We start from the raw sequence: 22,156 nt of genomic DNA, 5'->3' as shown, positions 1-22,156 counted from the left end.
TCAAGTTCAAATCTCCCCGATAGCAAAAATCCACATGGGAAAGTCGATTTAAGATATATGGGGGTTGATAATGGCACTACTCACTTTGTTTTATGCTTTTCTGATTCGAAATAGCATCTAAGGGCACATATGGCAAACAGGATTTTTTATTTTTTTTTCATCATAAAAGCCGTGAAAATCATAAAACAAAGTGAGAAGTGCCATTAGCAAATTATGGAAGTGCCAATATCAATACCTAAAAAAATTTTGCTTTTACTACAAAGGCATTTGCTCGGGACTCATCGCAAAAGGCATTTTCAGACGGGCTGTTGCATTAGAGAGCAGCGACATAGGATGAATAAATGAATAAAGACAAAAAAGTGAGCATGAAATCCGCTATTTTTCAGAAAGTACAGTGTGCATGGATCTAAACCGTTCTTTTGTTGGTCCACAACCCAAATAGATTGTACCCCACAGCTCATCTCCATATGATGATCCTAACCTTTCGATCTGTAGAGGGACTGCACATTATAAAAAACACTATAGAATGGAGGGTTAGGATCATCCTATGGAGATGATCTAGGGGGTTCATCCATCTTCCTTTGAAGCGGGCCTCACTGTAGTTTTCTCAAAAGTACTGGACTTTATGCCCACCCACCTCATGAATTCTCATGTATAATCATAATAGGTGACAATGGCTCACTTCTCAGCAGATATTGTCTTCATTCATGATGTGGCTGCTCTCACATGCAACAGGACATGCCTTAGGTGAATGTGGCTGCTCTCACATGCAACAGGACATGCCTTCTGGCGGACGCTTGCAAATCCCATAGGTGAAAATAGGGATCTTAAAATTTGAGAATTTAAATTCAAATTCAAGAGGTTACTACTTAAATGATCATTGTTAAATTATGTTTATAATGATAAACCTTAGGTCTAACATACGTATGTGATCTAAACCATTAATTTGGAAGACATGAAGTAGCCTATTCATCGAACTTCATATCATATGATCAACTTTGAGTATAAATGCTTCCAAAGGGGATGCTTTCAAGAATTTTGCTCTTAGGAAACGTATAACTCAAGGATCAAATCAAGTAGTTATGTGAATGGTAATCCTGGATACAGAGTGTACTCAGTCTATAGAGAGGGCAGTCGTTAATCTCATGTGGCCTTCCCCATCACTGCCTATGTATATTTTCAGATCCTAATGGCAGTTAAAGCAAGATCATTAGAGTAAAAAACTTATAGCATGGTAGCAAAGACAGTAGTTTATTTGATGGATTAGGGGAATGGTGTTGCATGAAAGTATCGCACAAGTTGTGAAGGTGCCAACAACCCATGCAGTTTAGTCACTGGATCAATCTTCTTTCTCTGTGATCTCAAGAGACATTTTTATAACTAAACCTTCAGCAAATAGAAACATGGAAATCTGAGAGAGAGAGTTGCCGAATTAAAAGCTTAGTAAAAGTGATAAGGGGAGTAGATACTGAGTTGTCAACGTATTAATTGTGCAATAAAAAACACAGGTCACCCTAAATGGCAAACAAACACCCTAAATGGGCATGTTCAGAACAAAGATAGCTTTAACCTGAATAGGTATCCCTGTGTGGCGCCATGACATTCATCCATTAGGACTCTTTTGTAGTGGCTTGACTGCAGAAAATTTAGCCGCTGAGAGGTATCCATTTCTCATTCATCAGTCCTTTGTTTTAAACTTAGAAAATGAACCTGATTCTGACCAAATTGTGATGGGATATATTGAAGAAAGGGGTGATCACCACTTACCATTCTCTCAGCATCACATTAGAGCTAGAGAACAGGTGAAATCATTTTTCATTTTGTATCTCATTCGAGTTATCAAGCTTATTATGACATCAAGAAAATAAAATATACAAAACTAGTTTCTTTCTGGAAGCTTTTCCAGCAACTCGTTTATTACCTGAAACAGATCAGCTACCACCCCATAGTCGGCAACCTGCAGAGATGAGTAATTAGCAATGGACATAAAAGAGAATATGGAACCAATCAGATAGCACGCGCACACGCACACACCATTAAATCCAAAAATTGGTCTATTTATTCCTTCAAATTTTTTTTCGTTCCCTGTCTGAGAAATATTAATGCAATTTTATTTTTGTAAGTACATGCAGCAAGCGAAAGCCAGAAACATGCATACTGAAATAACTTAACCATGAGAGATGCTCTGAGTATTTGGCAAGCTCTCACCTGGATGTAATTTTTCTTTTCTTTTCTTTTTTAATATTTTTTTATCATCTAAAAAACGTTCCTACAGGTAGCAGTGCTTAAAGCATCCACTAATACATAAAGTATCATAAAGTTTCAGTCATGTTTATACTTTATAATATATATATATATATATATATATATATATATATATATATATATATATGTGTGTGTGTGTGTGTGTGTGTGTGTGTGTGTGTGCGCGCGCGCGCACTAATGATATCCGCACCACGACCTGTTTGGTTAAGTTATTAAAGCAACTCGAGTCTTTCGCATGCAAGGTGCTACCCATCAAACTTTCATTTCATCTTTCAAGATCTACTTTCATGGTATTTTCAACATGCTTACACATCTCATTGATAATCGTGCATCCTGTCCAAGGGGATTCAACTTGCTCAAGGCCAACATGAAGCAGCTTTTTGGGAGATGCTGATTGCCGCTACCCCACCCCCGAGTAGTTGACACCATGGCATGTATCATAGCCGACGACATTGTCATCTTCCACAGACATCACAGATGGGTTTGGGATCCCATTATTGCTTTCCATGGGGTGGATGATCCGTGGAGAGGGTATGGGGGAGCGGGGGCGAAACTCGACCGTGACTTCGAGCCCCTATTTTGTTTTTCTCCTTTTCTTCTTCTTGTTTTTTAAAAAAGATAACCATTAATAAAAGGATTATGAGGACAATTAAGTGGGGGAAAGAAGACCACTCCAAAAAAAAGGAAAAAAAAAACAAGAACACTAGAAGCCCCTGATTTGGCTTGACAATCAGCCAGCCCATTGGTACTTCTAGGAATAATCAAAAAGGATATAGCTCTATGCAAATTTATGTCTCGAATATCATCAATGAACTTGGCTATCCTCCACAGACCGTCGCTAATCACTTTGGCCCACCGTAAAGAGTTGGAAGAGCCACTCTTCACTACTAGGTTCCCCTCCATCTAAATAACGAGAATGCACAAGAGGCGATGAAGAGCAAGTGCCTTGTCTTTAGAAGAGTCTATGACCAATTGCGCCAACAGATGAGTAGATGATATCATCCATAGAGTTCCTAAAAGCATCTCCAATCCCTGCCATGCCTAGATTGGAGAGGGTTTCCACCTAGCTCCTGCTTTTGCTTTGGGGACACTACCGGTCAGGATCGACCCCCAATTCCTAACGATGTTGTCCACCGAATACACATGAAAAACTGATGTTGGAGAGTATCATATCAAATCTTTTTTGCTATTTCAAAAAAAAATATCAAATTTTCTATAAGATTGCAAAAGGTGTGAGTTGCCAGAGTATCATACCAAGGGAGCCTAGAGTTGATAATCCCCAACTCCTAATCAGATCTTGAATTGAATTAAGGAATACCCAGCGGATCCCATAACATATGAGCACCTGATCCTAAATAACATAGGTCATTTTACAATAATTGAAGAGATGAGAAATGGATTCTTCTTCCGCAACGAACAGGTAATATATGTTCGCCAATTGAAAATGTAGTCTCCGTGGAAAGTAAGTCTGTGAAAGTGTGAAGTGGTAAGTCCTGGTGGTGTGAGAAGTAAGCAACATTGGGTACCACCATAAGGGGGTTGAGGCACGTGCTTTCCAGGTCGAGTGGGTGCATATACCCTTAATGTTGATTCTGGCCTTGACCACAGCCATGCCCCTGCCTACATTCATGTTAGCGAGTAGAAGATAAACTACTTGAATAGATGTATCGAAGGAGTTTGGAGCCAAATGTTGAGTGGTCCTTGTCTTGTTCAATGACTTCTTTGACTGAAGAAGGCCATCATATCGGAGGAATGTCAAAAATGATGGGGGATTCAACACTGAGATTCTAAAGATGTAATACTGATCTCTAAGTCCAATCTATGCAAAACGAACTTTATCTCTCTCTCATCAAGGGGCAATTTGATTGCAACAAATTGATCAAACAGAATTTTCATCTTCAGAAGATACTAGACCACTGCTAAAACTTTTTGGAGCAGGGTAGAGTTTAGTGAGGAAATAACGTATTGACCATTCATATTCCATACATTATAACCAGTTTTGTGCAGATGTCTTATATTCCGGTAGTGATTCATCATCCTGACGGACTAATGTGCGTGATGCAGATACTAGTCGAGGTGTTGCAGCAAATGACATATTTAATTTTTGCTTTGCGACATAAGGATATCTAGGTAATGCTTGATGTAGTGGCATCAATATAGCTACATATTAAAGTCACAGGGGTAACAGTTTCGGGCATTTTCTTGGCTGAGAGAAAAAGTACAAAAGGGAGTGTGTAAACCTAATACTTAGTGAAACTCTCTTCTCCAGTGTAAGTAAACACACTGCCGAACAACGTAAATCTTGTGTTTCTTGCTTTGTGTGCTTGTCTTTCTTGCATCATCTTGTCGTTAGTTGCACACTGAGCTTGACCTATTATGGAAGATTAGAGATATCTCGGTTTTCAACAAAGTGGTATCAAAGCAAGGTTTTGAGTGATTGCAGCGATGAAGATGCCAAGTTCGAGGTGGAGAAATTCAACGGGGCGAGAGAGAGAGAGAGAGAGAGAGAGAGAGAGAGAGAGAGAGAGAGAGAGAGAGACCTATTGGTTCAGCACGGTTTGGTGAAGGCTTTATGGGGCAAAGCCAGGAAACCAGGAAAGATTAGTGAAGATGATTAAAGAGAGCTAGATGTGAAGGCGGTTAGTGTGATCTGCCTATATTTGGCGGATGCAGTCATATACAGTGTGATAGGTGATGAAACAATGACTGAGATTTGATGCAAACTCGAGTCTCTACAGGGAGAAATCGCTAACCAACAAATTGTTTCTCAAAAAGCAATTATATGCTCTTCGGATGGAAGAAAACTCTAACTTGGTATAGTTTCAGTAACATGCACCTCAAAAAACTGCCAGTTGGTGCCCAAGATCTAAGTGTTGATGTCATCACAAAACATGAGAATAACAGGAATAAATTAAGCATTTAGGGCATCACCTGAAATATAGGTGCATCAGCATCTTTGTTTATAGCGACAATAACCTTGGAATCTCTCATTCCAGCTAAATGTTGGATGGCTCCTGAAACCCCAAAAGCTATGTACAACTCCGGGGCAACAATTTTACCAGTCTGACCAACCTGAAAGGAAATTAAAAGATATGATGACATTAAAAGCTAATGAAAAAAAGAAGAGGAATGTGATCCATTATTTTTTATTGAATCTTCTATGTGTTGCAAGCATGATAACATAAGAAGATGATACAAGGATGTATACTACAATTCTACAACAGCTTCATTTTAACAGGAGAACGAAGGCCCACATGAACTTATAAAAGAGATGCTGGCCAGTATTTAAATATTATAAGATGAATAATGATATGGTAACCGAGAGTGGAACCGAACAAATACCCTTTTCCCACAGTACCAATCATTTCCTTCTTCTTTTTTTAGCTTTTTGTTTACTTAAAATGGCAAAACTACCTCCCCTATGCCATGTGGCGTGGAGGGATTTGTTCGGTTCCACTCTCGGTTTCCGTAGCAGCACTCTTATAGGATTAAATCGTGCTGACTTCATTGGCCACCTGCAGGACACGGAATAGAAGAAACTCGAAAAAAAAGCAGATAAAGGCATTTGCACAGCACATGCATGAAAAATGGTTGTGGGAACATAAAGTTCATGGAAGCAGCCATATTCTTTGCTTGCTTTTCTGGCTAAAAACAATCTGTAGTCACAGAATCAAAGTACTTGGTATGTATGGAAAGCATTGCAAATCAAGCTGATACTGTGAAAAAACTTGACCTTCTAATTTTTTTCAACACTATAAGGTTAGGTTACTCTTAAGTTAGAAGATAAAAAAGGCGGTTTTGAAAGAGGAGGAAGAGGTTGACACCATACAACATGGTCTATCGTCATTTGTGAATGCCAAAAAAGGCTCTAGAACCTTGTGATAAAAAACATAGTATGGCTTGGTTATTCTTCCCAGAAAAAAGGATGGCTTGGTTATCAATCCTACACTGGCAGCTTTGACGTTCATGATTTACCATGCAAACTGAAATTTAGAGACTTCTGATTCCCTTCATGAATTATTTATGCAAAGACTGTTGGAAGCAGTCAGTTAATGTGTTAAAGGGGTATAACAATCCCTATATAAAATTTTCAATAATAAAAAGAAACCCTATATAGATAAGCTATCTGAGGTATCGCTCAGATAAATTTATCTATATAGACACACACATATGGGAACCGATATTTTCACCCCCATTTCCAGCATTTTCACAGTCCCATGGCCTTAAAACCGGCTATGGCAGGTCACTGGTGCCGACATTGCTAGGACCTGATACACAATGCATAGAATCTGAACCGTCGGATTTCCAACGGGTACGATGTCCAGATCCATGGTCGCTGGTGCCAACATTGTAGAGGACCTGATACACAATGCATAGAATCTGAACCGCGAATTTCCAACGGGGACGATGTTCAGATCCATGTTGCAGGGGACAAATTTCTTTGGATTTGTATGACTAGCGGAAAAGTTGGAAAACTTCAGGACCAAGAATTCCCCTAAGGAATCAATGATAAATCTTTAGGTTGCAGAAAACAAAACCTAAACAGCCTTTTAACAATAAAGATGAAGATCAAAGAAATCTTTACAGCAAAAAAGTCATGAAATTCCAGAAAAATATGCCAGGAAGCAATATCTACACTCCATATGGATAACAAAACAAAGATATAATGACGGCAGTCACGGCACACTTCTGCAGATGTTTTTAACTAAATATCTTTCCTTACATCTCAACAATTAAAGATTAAACTGTATACATTACTCTCATCACACGTATGGATTTTAGATCTAGTTTTGCAAATAACTAGCAACAATATATATGTGTGGGTGTGTCTATGCCTGTGCGTACGTATAAGAACTTGAAAAGAACAGATAATATGAAATATAGCATGTTTGATTGTTCAATGAGATAGTGTGAAATTGCGAATTATGGCGTTGGAATGAAAACAGTCATTGCACTGATACCTGGAGCTCATTAGGAACATATCCTGCATCAACAGCAGCCCTAGTAGCTCCAACTGACCAACAAGAATGGAAACAGATCAGTCATATTACATTAATAAACAGAAAGGATGCCATTTTTAATATTGTTCAATGTATCTACTCACAAAATCATGGAGGTAAACCCATTGTTCAATGTATCAACTCATGAAATCATGGAGGTAATGCTGCAACATAATCCGAGGTTGATAACTTGATATAGAAAGCTCATATCACAATGTTGATTGGACAATTATTGAGTATGTTAAAGAAAGAACGGATTTTGGAGAAAAAATGAAGATCATGGATACAGCTTTAGCTATCTTTGGCTTCATTTCCAAGTCTCATTAATGGCTCTCTGCTGTGATTCTTTTTGTAGTGCAAGAGAAATTAGAGAAAGTGGCCGCCTATCCCGTTTTATCATTATAGTGATACCTAAAGGTTTAGGATCACTCCATAGTTAGTCATGCAGCGCTTGAAGCTAGTAGAAGATTGCTCTCTCTGTCACACCTTCAATTTGCAGATGTGGCTAGACTTCTTCAATAACAAGGTGGAAGAATGGTCTAACCTTTGATATATATTCAGATGGGCTTTAGAATGAACTTTGAGATAAGGTCCGTGGAAGGTATACATTTTGATGAAGAAAGAATAATTAGTATATTTCCTAGCACTAGTCTCGGATTGCCTTTGCACATTTCACTGCCTTCTAAGGCTTTATGGGGCCCACTTGTGGAGAAAGAAGAGAGGACGCTTGCTTCTTGAAATATAAATTACTTCTCTTTCAGCAAAAAGATAACTCTTATTGTAGCTTCCCAGTCTAACCCTCCAATATGTTCCATGTCATCATTTAAATCCTCAGTTTCGAAAAAAAATCCTTAAAAAATTCTTTCTAAATTGGATGAAATTCAAATATACTTTTCTTCAAGAGATTTATTATGGAAGAAGGGGGGTGAAGGCCATAAAGTTCAACACTTGTTAAGGGAAACGATATTCCGACACCCTTGATTCAATATTGGCACTTCAAGGGCATCGGAATACTCCCCTTGATTAAATGGAAGGAGGCTGTAAGCTAAAAGCATATGCGGGGCTTTCAATTAAAAATACTGAATTGAGGAATATTTTGCTTTTGGTCAAATGATTGTAGTCATTGGGAGTACTAAATATCGGGTAGGATGGGTTCGGTGGGAGTAGTGTTTAAAAACACGGATGCAACGTGGAGCGCAGCCGAAGAATGCAACTGACGTGGCTGAGTACTCGATTGATGCGGTCATAATTCAGGAGAGTCAAAGGAGTTTTTATTGACTCCGTAGGGCAAAACGCGGAATGCGGCCAAGGTAAAAGGGAGTCGACTCGGGGGAGTCCATGATGATGAGGGGGAGTTTTAAAACTATGAGTGGGAGTGTAGAAACCCCCTATAGAAAACGCTCAGAAGTGTATCGGTCTATTGTTGTTCAAGATAATTTATTTAGTCCAAGGTTAAGTTTAGGGTTGGTGGGGATGCGATTAGGTTTTAGAAGATTTGTAATTAAGTGAGACATGTCTGTGCTATGATTTCTCAAGCGTATATCCCCAATTTTTCCACAGGGGTGAGTCTCAAAATATGGTCTCTAGATTTTAGGAAAAAACGACGCATAAAGATGAATACTCTGATTTACATTATACTACTAAGGAGCATCACATTGCCTTTTGATACAATACATAACCAAAAGAGTAAAATGCCCTTATTTCTATAATGTATATACTACTAATGAGTCTACTACATCACCTTACCTTCTTCCAAGCCAATGAAGGACTGTTCTTCATTGTCCTACACAATACAGGGAGAGAAATCTCCTCCGACTGAAGATGGTGCAGAGGCAGTAGATATGATTGTATAAAGCCATAGGAGCAGCATAACTCACTATAACAGACTTCTCTACTTGAAACACCGGGTTAATGTTGGATAGATACTAGTAAAAGGAAGTTGAAGCAAGGATTAAACTATTGCCCAGTACAACACGTAACACCCGGTGTGGATCAGTTTTTTGGACTACTGACATGAAAATGCAAAATATGCCGGAAACAATATGCTTTTCACGTGGAATTCAACCCATATCGGTCGATATAGGGTGATACGAAAATGTAAGATACTAGAACGGTCATGAAAATGCCTAATAAGTCAGCAACAATAAGCTTTTCAACAAAAAAGGAATTCAACCCATCTTGGTTAATATAGGGTGATATGAAAATGTAGTGTAAATCGATCCAATATGTACAGGTGAAATTTGAGTTCCCTCAAAAAGGAACATGAACCCTGATTTTTTATTTTCTTTGCTCAGATTGATCAGATTTTCGTCTTCAGCATACCAAGAGATTTTTAGCATTTATTTTCATTAAAAGAAAGTCGCAAGACTGGCTCTCAATTGAGAAACAGTACATCCTAAATGAAACATACATGCATAATCAATATGTCTTACAAACAATTGCACATATATGATGAATTACATGGACGATCTATATAGCATGCATACAAACGCCCAACATAAAAGATGTATCAAGAACAACATCAACAACCTAAACTCGAGTCTGAGAAAAGGGTCATACGACTCATATGGCATGAAATGACTGCATGAATCCATGGTAAATTAAGGAGGCTTCATGAGAATTAAAAATCTTAGATCACATACCTGCTGCACCAAGTTTTTCAGCAAGCTTCTCGATTAATTTAAAATTTTCTGCACTTTTCAAACCCCGCCCGCCAGTGACTACAACACGTGCATTCCCCAGGTCTGGTCGTTCTGTATCCTGAGAAGTAAGCTTGACCCATTTGGATTTCCCTAGGACCACTGCATAAAGGAAACTAGAATTATGATGCATCCTTACCCAGACAATGTTAGAGCCCGTGCTATTTGTTACCCAAGGTTACTACAGTTACCAACCAAACTACACCCACTGTCATTTTAAAAACCCTCCAACTGAATGGATTATAAGTGAAAACCTCGGGTTGTGTGAATTATAAAAATTCTATCAAGATCAACGCTCACCATACAACACAAGAAGTAATGTTAGCCGTAAAAGCCATTAAGTATAGTCATAAACAACTTTAAGCCAACACTATCGGAGATGCAATATAGAACCGAAAAAGTAGGTCAGGAAGCAAAAACCAGGTAAGAAAAGCTCCGAGGTGATTCTGAAGTGGATTTTCTATTTGTTCGTTGAATAAAGTACACCATACCTTATTTTTGTTAATTTCCCAAAATAGAACCTTCATACGGAGGAAGTATGAAATGTTGCAACATCTATGTTTTGTTCTATATTTTAAAGCCTTACATGAATTTCACACAGTGCAATACTTATATGGCTATAGGAGGATAAACAACTATTTAAAAACTCCCCGACTCAATCATCCACTTGCCTGAGTCGCTCCCCTTTTTACCTTCTTCGAATTCTAGTCCGAGTTCAAGTTTTTCACCAAGTCAATAAACAATTAATAAAAAATTGACCACATCAATCATTGACACGCCCAAGTCTCTTTTTACCTAGGCCAATTTCTCGTTTGAATCTAAGTACTTAAACATTGAGATAAACATAAAATGACGGACGTTGAGATGTAAAAAAAAAGATAGATTTAAACAGTAGGAGGGTAGTCCATTAGCCTCTTTGAGCAACATCATTAACTACAGTCATGCATAGACCATTGTGCCTTATTCTTTTAAGCCTTAAATTTGGCTCTCTCATCATGATGACCACTTTCATTTTCCCTAGGAGCTGTTTTTTTGGGGACTACTACACAACTGAATGGTTTGGGTGAAGAAAAGAGAAAAAGTGTCCCATTCAGTCTTTGCCATTATATCTATGTTTGTCAATGTGTTCTTACGTTTCTAGAAAACAAACCCTTCCTAACTTGGTGGCTATTTACATAACAGAACTACCTCTCTCATCTTCGGGTATAACTTCCCTCTTAAAAGAATCTTGGAAGCATGCCTATTATGAACATCCTAACATTTTTTGTGGCTCTTTTTTTTTTAATAATCAGCCTCATCTAGCTTATTGATCTAATCACAAAACCAAACATTATGGCTTTTATAATATCACTCTCAAGTCAAGATAATAATGGCTTAAATTTATGTCCTAAAGAAATCATCTTTCACGGTCCATCACATTCATGAAGCTTTCATCATTTTATTTTATTATGGTAAGCTAACCAACAAGATACTTGACAATGTCGGCCTGTGGTACATGGTGAGTTTTCAAATGAAGTGGCATAGCATAATGAAGTGTCCCACGATGATATAAACACGAGCATAAACCTGTGTAGTAACCTGGCAGCAATCTCATTCTATTTACACCTACCGCTCAAACCTTGGTGTTCCAGTCTTCATAAACTTTAAATGATTGTACGATGTTGCGATCATGGTTTTAAATTTCCATTGAAACCGACACGAGACAACCGATATGTTTCCGTTTCCATGTGAAAACAATGAAATATGGTGCATGTATTATGTATAAATATGTACATGGATTAAATGTGAAATGTGATATTTACTGAATTATCAGACATGCACGACAACGCATTCACTAGGTATCCGATGTTGTTAAGCCGTTATGGATGGATGTCTTGTTTATGTGATGGTTGCTAAGTGTATATTTGTACTTATTCTGACATTTTCTGAAATTTCATCATAAAATTCTATCATTGGCATATGTTTCTATATGTTTCCGTAATTTTCCATGATTTCCACCAAAATTTTCAACCGAAACTGAAATGTTTCTGTTTCCGTGACGCTCATAACCGAAACCAAAACTGAAATTTAAAACTTTGTCTATGGTTTCCTTTGCTGCCTCTTATGTTTGAGAGGTAAGTAAGTTCTTCCACAACAAGTCAACAAGTTTCCTAACCAAGACAGTGTTATACAATAAACTATCCAATGATATTGTGCAATTCTTTCAACTACAAACGGTCAAGTGATATTTTGCCATACACCACAATAAATCCTAAACCTATAAAAATGATCTAATTCTAGCCATAGGCCCATAGGTCCCTTCGATTACTTGGGCCATAAACCGTAGAAAGTGACCAATATAAAATATCCATAACAAAATTCAAACTATTACAAAACAAAATTGGCCAAAACATATATTCCTCTTTACATCACCAGTGTCACATATTCACTAAAGATGCCACGGTCAATCCCTATCCTCTGAAATTGACAAATCACATCTTTGCCTTCCCCATCGAGTTTAACACTCCCTCGCAGTAGTCCAATTTGGGTTATTGAAACATATCCACATCATTTTATGTTTCTCTTGTAATTCCTTGATCATCATTTATCATCCAATTTTCCTAACTAAGAGTCAGTCCATGGCAATATATCCTCATTAAGAAATTAGAGTTACCTTCTCATGATTTCTGTTTTCCTATCAGTCTCCAATCACTCCTCTCTTGCCTTCTTTATGTAGCTCATATGAGATAGGTCAATCCTTATGGAGGACAATATCTCCACCTCCCACTTCATGCATTAAAGCAACATATTAAGTTACAATAAGGAGATGAATCTTAGTCCCAAAGGATTTCTCCATTACATTTAATCCAAGAGTTATGTGGATGTGAGCCGATGATGTTTGAGTGCCTATGTGGAACTCTTACTATTGTCACAAAACAAACCAGCCATCAACTCGAAATGTACTGCAATGCTCCCAAAGATATATAATGCTATTGATTTTTTTTTAAGGATAAACAAATTGTTGATATCAAGGAGTTCTGGCCTAAGATTTCCAGGTGCACCAATGTCATAGAGTATGATTCGGTGCCTCTTGGCAGAGAAAAAATTCAGCAGAAAGTTTTTCAGCAATTTATAGAAATAAACAAGCCTATGAAACAATACTAAATCTTGGGAGAAATGCGAACTATGTGGACATTCTAAGCAACCAACAGTTAAACATCCATGTGAACACCCTCATATTCGAGTGGTAAATATTATCCCTCTAGTGAGGCGAGGGTTAGGGGCTCCATTCCGATTGTTGTTAGCTTTAGTCTGCCTGAACTGATTTATATAACCAAAAAAACACAGTTAAACATCCACAAAATGTCATGGACATAATTAATGAAAGGACAAAACAGACCTTCACTAAAGGTTGAGAGATCAACCTGGGAAATTGGTGCTGCATCCGATTTAGAATCAGCTGAAATCAAGGGCAATGGGAATGACGTGGACCTAATGGTCAGCATACAAGGATCTGCACCTGTGTAACGGATGCTACAAAGAGCATTTCCAGCATAAATTGGCCTGTCAGAGAGAAGCAGATCTTAATTCCAATATAACTCAAGCAGTTACCTGGATACTCATTAAGTGAAACGTAATCAACTGAATCAAAAGTAAAATAAGAGCCGAAGTAACAAACATGCCTAAGAATATTACAAGAAAAGACTTCATAATACATGAAATTATCCATAAATATATCAACAAAGATACAAAAACTATAAATGCTGACGCCTTAGTATCATAGCTAATGTTTTTTTAATGGTAAGTATCATAGCTAAGGTTCACAGCAAGTTTTTATAGCATTCTACAATGAACAAGTTTTGTTCAACGTGAAGAACTGTAGCATTCTAAAATGAACAAGTTTTGTTCCAAACATTTACTAAAACCCACGAAAATCCAATTGCATGATGTAGGAACACCATGAACAAGGTATATGAGGACTATGGATGATATCCGTTTACTATGAACAATTTGTATTGACCTCTGCTTTAAGAGGAGTTCGGAGCTGTTATTCTAGTTATACAATAGTTTGGATATTCTTTGGCCGCTTTTTTCAGATAATTGATCGCCTGTTGATCTCTAACAAAAGCAAGGGGAAATAACCCTTTCACGCCTATGTTTAAAGCATCGTGGCTTTTTCGTGATGGAGTACTAATGTGATCCGACTGTTGGATCATTACTTTATTATGTTTGCACTTGGTTATTTTTGTTTGTTGGACTTATTTAGCATTATTTGATTATCCTAGACGTGAGGGATGTCCACATTACCTAGGACCCATCCTTGCACACACCACTTTTTGCCTTTTCCCCTCTTTGTTAGTTGGTTTTCCTATCATGCCCTTATGTGACTAACTGTTCTTCTTTGTGATTAAGAGCATTGCAGTCTTTTTTCAACCTCACTTAAGTGAGCTAGCAAAGGGACCCACCAAAAAGGAAAATAAAAGAGGGTTATTGAGGAGAAAGCCCTAATTTTTTAAGACAATACAAGACGCCAAAGAAAAAGAGAGCCGTCGGCTCCCCTCTCCCACACAACGCCTAGGCGTCATTCCTCTCCCTTCTCTCCCAAAAGGTGAGTTATTCTCCCTTCTTCTCCTCATCTTCTCTTCTTCCCCTTTCTTTCTCTCCCTTTCTTTCTTCTTCTCTTTCTCTAGATTTTCTTTCTTTCCCTCTTTTCTTCCCTCCTCTCTCTCTCTCTCTCTCTCTCTCTCTCTCTCTCTCTCTCTCTCTCTCTCTCTCTCTCTCTCTCTCTCGTTGGCTCCTCATTCTCGCCCCCTCTATTCCTCTCTTTCACTCTCAGATTTCCTCCCTAACTCTCTCTTGCATTCTCGCCCCTTCTATTTCACTCTAGATCTCCACTTTCATTCTTTGATCTCCCTCTTTTCCCTCTTATACCTCCATCTTTCATTTTCCTTTCATATCTTCCCCTTAGATCCTTCCCCTTATAAGTTATTTTGGGTCGACACTGCTGCCCGGACTTCGGATCGCGCCCACGAGCTTCTCCCCACGAGCTTCTCCCCCACTCTTGGACCCCTTGCTAGCACGGAATTGAAACGAAAGGACTGCTGCATTTTTCCGGTGAGATTTTTCCATTATTTTCAGCCCTTTCTTGAACCTTTTGCCCTTTTGAAACCCATAGGAACCTTGCTAATAAATTGCCCTAGCCTATTTTAGAGATTTTGCCACTTCTAGTGCAGTTTTGGGACTTAGACATTTATTTTCTTTCGTGGACAGTAACCAAACAGCGTTTATTTCATCATATTTGAATCCTTGATTCTCATCTTTTGTGTTATTTAAGTTGGTCTGTGCAACAACTGTTTGTTGTAGAAGCATTTTTCCTTAATGGTTTATCTTTTAGAGCTAATCTTATAATTTACTTGGATGAAATTTACCATTAAATGTTTGTTTAATTGTTCATGGGTTATGATATGGTTATATGGGTTATGATATGGTTATATGGATGTTTAATTTCATGGGTTATGAAATTTTCCATTAAGCTCCTAAGGTTCCTGGTAGTATTCACGAGCCTCTGGGTTTGCACCAAGTACTATAGCGGCAGAGGGGACGTTGACATCTAGCTCCTAAATAATGAAGGAGCACAAAGTGCACTCTAAGCAATTCAAGTAGATTTTAATCGTAAGGACCAGACAAGTGCTCCCTCTAATTTTGGAGGTACTTTCTGAGATCCATTTGAGGAACAGATTTCTTGCCACCAGATGCATAAATCTGGAGTGATCCAACTGAGGAGGGAGAACAAGGACTACATGTTTGTCCACAGAGTATATACATACATACATATATGATGCGATAAAGAAGCAACCAAGGAGTAAATGATAAAGAGAATATTATCCAAAAGAGGCAACAAGATGAGGCTTTCGCAGATACTTTCCATAGCCCACAACGACCGTTCACAGTGTTGGGTAATAACAGTTGGAGCAGCAAAGTCAGCAACTTTCAAAGGTAGGAAGGGCTATCCCAAGCCTACAACATGATAAGGCTCCTACACTTCTATTGTATTTAACGGATTGAAGTCTCCACTGTCAGGTCAATGATGGATTAAACACTTCGGGGAATCTTCACGATTTGAGATATCGATATTTTTATGATTCCTCATTTGGTTATGTTTTGTTTCTAGAATCATCCAGATCTACACAAACAATCATGTTTTTGGATGATGAAAGCAAGTATTTTAGATCCATGTACTTTCTGGGTTGTCTAACTTTTCTTTCAGTTTTGATTTTCTTGTAAATCAAAGCACGTTTTTTTTTTTTTTTGGAAATTGAAGCTCTTAGAAACTTAAAAAATAAGGAGTCTATAAATTGATGCACAAACTTCTGAAACATCTAAATTTTCACTAATTATATCATATGTTTTATGTGATCTATCGCTTGTTCCAAAGATCTTTTCGAGATATACGACAAGTATGTCTATGAAAGAAGTATTTCACAGTTTCGAGCCAAAATGCGGGTCAAACTGTCAAAGTTAAACAAGATTGGTGACAAAAATTACATTTGTAATTGTTTCAGTTTCTAAAATCAATTTTAGAAGTTCCTGTCTCTTTAGAAAAAAGGGTTATGGTTAATGATGCGAAAATACATCTAAGAATAATTGAGACTTACTATAGAAGAAAAGACAAGAAAGGATGATCCAAGTAGGCCAAACTGGTGATGTTAAGAGAGGGCCCACATATGTTCAAAGCTCAGTGGAAATCCACCATCTCTTGCCTTTTTGAGTGGAGAAATTTCAGGGTTTTTTTTTTTTTTTGGTATTCAAGTTTGTTACGATGGGTTTTAGAGGCTTACCATTTTTTTAGGTCATCCATATTTAATCGTAAGGACCAGACAATTGTTTCCTCTATCTTCGATGCCAATCAACATAGATGACCTAGAATTCTCAATGAGGGAGATTTGGTGATGGTTTATCTTCTATGAGAGTGATTCCTGTTATGAACCTACAACAAGCCCAAACAGAAGAGGATTGGTTCATGTCGAATTCTCCGACGGATCAATGAAAATTCCTATAAGGTCGAACCACCAGAAAAGTATGACATTTCTCTTACACTTAATGTTGCAAACTTGCTCCAGTTTCAAGATAGTTTCTTGTAACTATAGAATGAAAGAAGTAAACAAAAAACATGATAGTGCATAGTTGAAACAAAACCCAAATTTGGGAAGATAGAAAAACCCAAGTTTTAGTAGACAATGCAATATAATAAACTTTTAAGGACATCTAATACAAAAGAAGAAAATGGAGGTTGCTCTTGGATTTACATGCAAAATAAGCACCTTACCTTCTCGTCCTGATGATGATTTTACTACAGCACTTCACTCTAGACTCTAGAGCAAGCTAATAAATAAAGAGAATGTCTCCCTCTAACAACTAGGACAAATCCATATATCCCTTCCCTTTATATTTTACTTTCATCTCTTGTTAGTTCATTTGATAATGATAACATGAGACATGTCAACTAAGCAAGTGTACCATTTCCCCCTCTATTCATAACAAAATACTCCTTTCTCTGGGATTCCAACGCATAAACACATCACTTTGTCAAACATACTACTTCATTTAAAGGTTTAAGGTGAGAACCTAAGAAACTGGAATGCAATCATATGGGAGAGGAAGGTGGAGGATAAGGTTACTCCAAAGTGGAAACCACCGCCTGATGGATGGTGTAAATTGAAATTTGATGGTAGCTCAATCGGCAACCCCGGCAACCCCGGCAACGCTGGAATTGGTGGAGTTATTCATGATTCGAATGAAGGGATCCAGATGTCCTATTCTCGACCAGCGGGTATCTGTGATGCAAACGAGGCAGAGGTAAGAGCGCTACTCTTTGGACTTAGATGGTACTCCAAGAACAACCTCGGACCCCTAATCATCGAAGGTGATTCTTCTAACACCATTACAAGGGCTTCTACTACCTCCAAATGTCCGTGGCAGATTCAAACTCTTATCATGGAATTAAGGGACCTTGTACGCGAGATCAAACCGGTAGTTGAACATAGGAGGAGGTCGCAAATGAGATGGTTTAGGGACGACTCGTTCTTTTGCTATGTAACTTTCCGGGAGTAATAAATGTCAATTTTCAAAAAAACAAAAATTAAAGGTTTAAGGCGAGTCAGAGAGAACCTGACAAACAATTGTGGTCCAGAAATTTCAATGACATCGGTAACAGGAGAAACATCTAACAAAGCTGCAGCTCGTGGTAGGATGTTCTTGCCAAATGAACTTGAAGCAGTAACGATGTGTGAATAGCCACCTCTCTGCTGAACCAAACGAACTAGTTCAGCCCAAGGCTCAGCAAGCGGGTGCATTAATATATCGGTATCAGCAACAAGCACCTACAGGACAGAGAAACAAATAAATATCTGTAGACCTCAAATTTATAATTAAATTTGAAAATAATATAAAAAAAAAGTCTCTACTACTGCACTCAAGCAGAAATTCATATATAGCATATTAATAGTACATCTAATAATGGGCATCATCACTATGTCTACAAATTAAACTGCACGTAATGAAGTTTTAAGTCAAGAAAAGAACTGCATGTTTTTCCAAACAACTCTTTTACACAGATCTGAACTCGGTATAAAAGTGTTCATGTGTCCTCCCTGCATTAAACCTATCATATTTTCATGGGCCCAATGAATTTGCCACAACCTAACAACCCTTGTGGGGCAACCTCTGCCCCTATGTAATGCTGTTCTCCTTTTAATAAATACGTTATATTTTCAAGAAAAAGACATCAATAATTGGCCTTATGTTCTATGAATAGTGTTGACGTAATGCAACAAATCTGAGACCTAGAATTGGTCCCCCCATTAGAATTTGTATTAGGCCCTCATTTGTCAAATTTATACCGTTCCAATTTCCAAACAAAATTTTTAAAACATCAGTTCCGATAACGAACCTGAAATTGAAATTGTACAAGAATTACCAGGCTGTGCTCGGGTCAATTCTGGATATTGCGAACTATTATTGTTGTTCCAATCTATTTAGGTCAATAGTTTTTATTATTTAAAAAAAAAAATTCCTAGATAAGTTAGATGCCCTTGAGGGACCTATATTTCATTGAAAAACTATCTCCAATCAAATTTGGCAATTTAGAAATAATAAAAATCACTTTTTATCTGGATTATGTAGATGGAACAATCTAGTTAGGTCAATAGCTTTTATGATTTTTTTAATCCATATAAGTGAGATGCTCTTAAGGGACCTGTATTTAGTTGCCTTGAAATATGCAGTCACCTTTTGCTTTAGTTTTTGCCATTGTTCTTCACATTTTTTTTTCTTTTTTTTGTTCCAAATTTAAAATGTTAACTACTTAAAATGTTTGCCCTGTCTTTTCCGAAATGAAACATTGAAGCGTTGCATTCCAGAAGAAACATGGAAGGTCTATCGGAATGGGATTGACAACTAAGATTAGGGCGCACGCTAGCACTAAAACTATGCTCCTATTTCTAGCACATACTCTTGGCTAAAAGTGTATGCTCTCACGCTTGCTCCCTCAGCCGGAATGCTTTTGTTGTCCTTTTCGTAATTGCAATTAAGATTAAGTCTAATAACGTAATCTTAGCATATAAGTCACTTTTAGAGGGTCATGACATCAAAGCATTCATGCAATCATTTAAAAGAAAAGAAAGTTACCTGGGAAAGTAAAGGATGACTTGAGGCAGCTTGTGAAGCAGCTTCGTGAAGGGATGGACCTGATCCAGCCAATAACATGGAAATGGAATTTCCCTCACTAATAGCCCCTGCAGCTGCTAGTGCATTCAAAGATGATGGTTTGACTGACCCCTTTTCATGTTCAGCTATAACCAATGTGCTTATCTACATAACATGGGAAAACAAAGAAAGAATAAATAATGCTTGCACTTAGCCCAAAAAACAATAATAGCCTAAAGCATTAAATAAATATAAACTAAAGCATAGCCCTCAAGCGTAAATGCTAGAATTTCTAGATTTATCCGGGAAAGCCAAAAGTAATTATCTGAAGCACGCCATTCTGTGAAGTTGGTAAGAAAAATATCAATGTGTCATCCGTAACTCCGCCTGTGTTTTCACAGCCAGTCCCAAGCCAGGATAAAGGAGGAGGGTAGGCGTCAGGTTGGAAGCCGGCTATAAACTTTGCCACTTTTCTATGAAATGAATAGCCGACCCCAACTAGTTTGGGACAAAGGCTTAGCTGAGTTGAGTTAGAATATCCGTAACATTGATGAACCTTCTGCCACTTTCCCCAAAATAATATGCACTTAGTAACGATTTCCTGGCAAATTCCATATCATAATAGACCAAACCAATAGCCATGAGAATAGCCCAATCACATCACATCTATCCTTATCTATGCAACCAAAGTCCATATAAGTTTTTCAATTTGCGAAAATGTCAATGGTGGAAATATCAGATTCCTTCCACTCTAAATTGTAACCTATTACAATTTTCTATTGATCCGTCGAAGCTTTGAAAAAATCCACAATTAACTCGATCGATTGGGATTAATTCGCTATAATTCAGAAAAAAAAAAACACACACATTAGATTCCAAAACCTAGACAATGAAACAGTAGCGAAATTCGAACTCTATGCATTAAAAACAAAAGAAATTCGTAATTCTATAAAGAAAGAATATAAGAATCCCTAACAATGAATCGTAGTTTACTCGAAACCCTAGAAACAGAAGGAGAGATTTAAAGCAATCAAATCGATGTGAACTGATCGAATATATGAATTACATAGCTCAAGAGGACTTACAAATCTACAAATTGAACTGACTGGCGAAGATTGCGATGATGAAAATGCTCGATTTCTCAGAGCTCTGAGCATTACAAGAGCGCCCATTTTTTTCCCCACCCCTTCTCTAGAAAGGATTCTTTGGCTCTTGCACTTTTTTTGGTCTCGTATTTATACTCCCGACTAGCGAGTGCCAGCGTGGCAGCCTTGTCATCAGTTATCGAAACAGTCATGGCTGAGTTGGCAAACCTATGACGGTACTAATGCTAGTGTCCTTCGCCCAAGTGCCCAACTATCTTCATGTCCTGCTCTCGGGCCCACTGGAGTTGGTGTGATGATCAGAACCGTTCATCTTGTCATGCATCACTAGATTCTTTCACTCAAATGGTTTAACATCTTACAGATGGTGCTTTCCATTCGATCCAAGGTGTGTTCTTAGATCTTCTATTGAGAAACCCTGTTTGAATTGCAGGAAAAATAGGGAAGTGATACACCCGTCCCTTTTGATAACCAGGAGCACCCCTGTCAGTGTCTGCGGCAATCAGGGCATTGAATTCTTCTAACATAAGTCCCCTCCTCTTTAGTCATTAATATAGGGAACACCCTATCAGTGTTCCTGATGATCAAAAGGGGCGGATATATAATTTCCCAAAAAAATATTGGGAAATTATTTCTGGGTTCCAGTGTTTTCATAAACATGCGCTTCACTTATTTGTCGTGTAGTATTTTTAAGGGATGTCAGAGGATATTGAGGTTCTCAAAAAGCTCTTAAAACCTTTAAATACTACACGACAAACATTGGAGCACGTGTTTATCAAAACATTGGATTGTTGAATAGGGAAATGATTTGATAAACACGCGCTCCCATGTTTGTCGTGACGCGTGTTTATTAAAACATTGGATTGTTGAAATCATTTCCCAATATTTATGATGGAAAATATTCTGAGAGAAATTTGTTCTTCCTACGGTCTAGAGAAAAACAATGAGATTATTATAGTTAATATAGAGGAATATTATCATAAATCCAAGGTCCCTCTATGTAAAAATTGAACAGGTTGTTTCAAGTCATATTTTTAGGGGCCGTTTGGATATCAATATTTTAAAATCCTGGATGGGAGACGAGAGATAAGAAGGAATTTCTTTTCATCAAGCGAGTAGGAGATCGTCCTGAGTTTCCATGTTTTACTAGATCTCTTAATTAAAATCTAGGACAATAGATTGTAAAATCCAGAATTTCACACCGCTCTCAAACTAAAACTTGGATTCTAAAATCCACTTATCCAAACAGCTCCGCCTATAAAAGAGATTTGGAAATTTCTGCACCCTCAAGAAAATGAATGGTCTCGGTCATCACACACCATGTGTCAGATGTATAACAAATCCAAGGGAAGGGCAAAAAGTACAAGTGAGAAAGCCTCTCTTCAAAGGCTAAAATCGCCTATTC

The 22,156-nt window shown here is 37.8% G+C and overlaps 1 protein-coding gene across 2 annotated transcripts; it reads right to left on the bottom strand.

Annotated features, from left to right (window-relative positions):
• Positions 1-1,631: 1,631 nt before the first annotated feature.
• Positions 1,632-20,882, bottom strand: ETFALPHA (electron transfer flavoprotein alpha). Of its 2 annotated transcripts, none has more exons than XM_077362083.1 (8): positions 20,734-20,882; positions 19,631-19,813; positions 18,113-18,324; positions 13,344-13,507; positions 9,908-10,066; positions 7,227-7,279; positions 5,197-5,337; positions 1,632-1,957 (listed from the first exon to the last, which is right to left on the bottom strand). In XM_077362083.1, exons 1-8 carry the CDS (start codon positions 20,818-20,820, stop codon positions 1,880-1,882), a joined length of 1,077 nt encoding a protein of 358 aa, XP_077218198.1. In that variant the 5' UTR covers positions 20,821-20,882; the 3' UTR covers positions 1,632-1,879. The 2 variants fall into 2 exon arrangements, with proteins under 2 accessions (XP_077218198.1, XP_077218199.1); XM_077362084.1 differs by having other exon boundaries at positions 13,344-13,477.
• Positions 20,883-22,156: the final 1,274 nt, after the last annotated feature.

This window comes from Tasmannia lanceolata, unplaced genomic scaffold, assembly GCF_043159265.1.
Source record: "Tasmannia lanceolata isolate RefF3 unplaced genomic scaffold, GAP_Taslan_0.1 ptg000019l, whole genome shotgun sequence".
In the NCBI taxonomy this organism is placed as follows: domain Eukaryota; kingdom Viridiplantae; phylum Streptophyta; class Magnoliopsida; order Canellales; family Winteraceae; genus Tasmannia; species Tasmannia lanceolata.
This window is presented reverse-complemented; position numbering and strand designations above follow the sequence as displayed.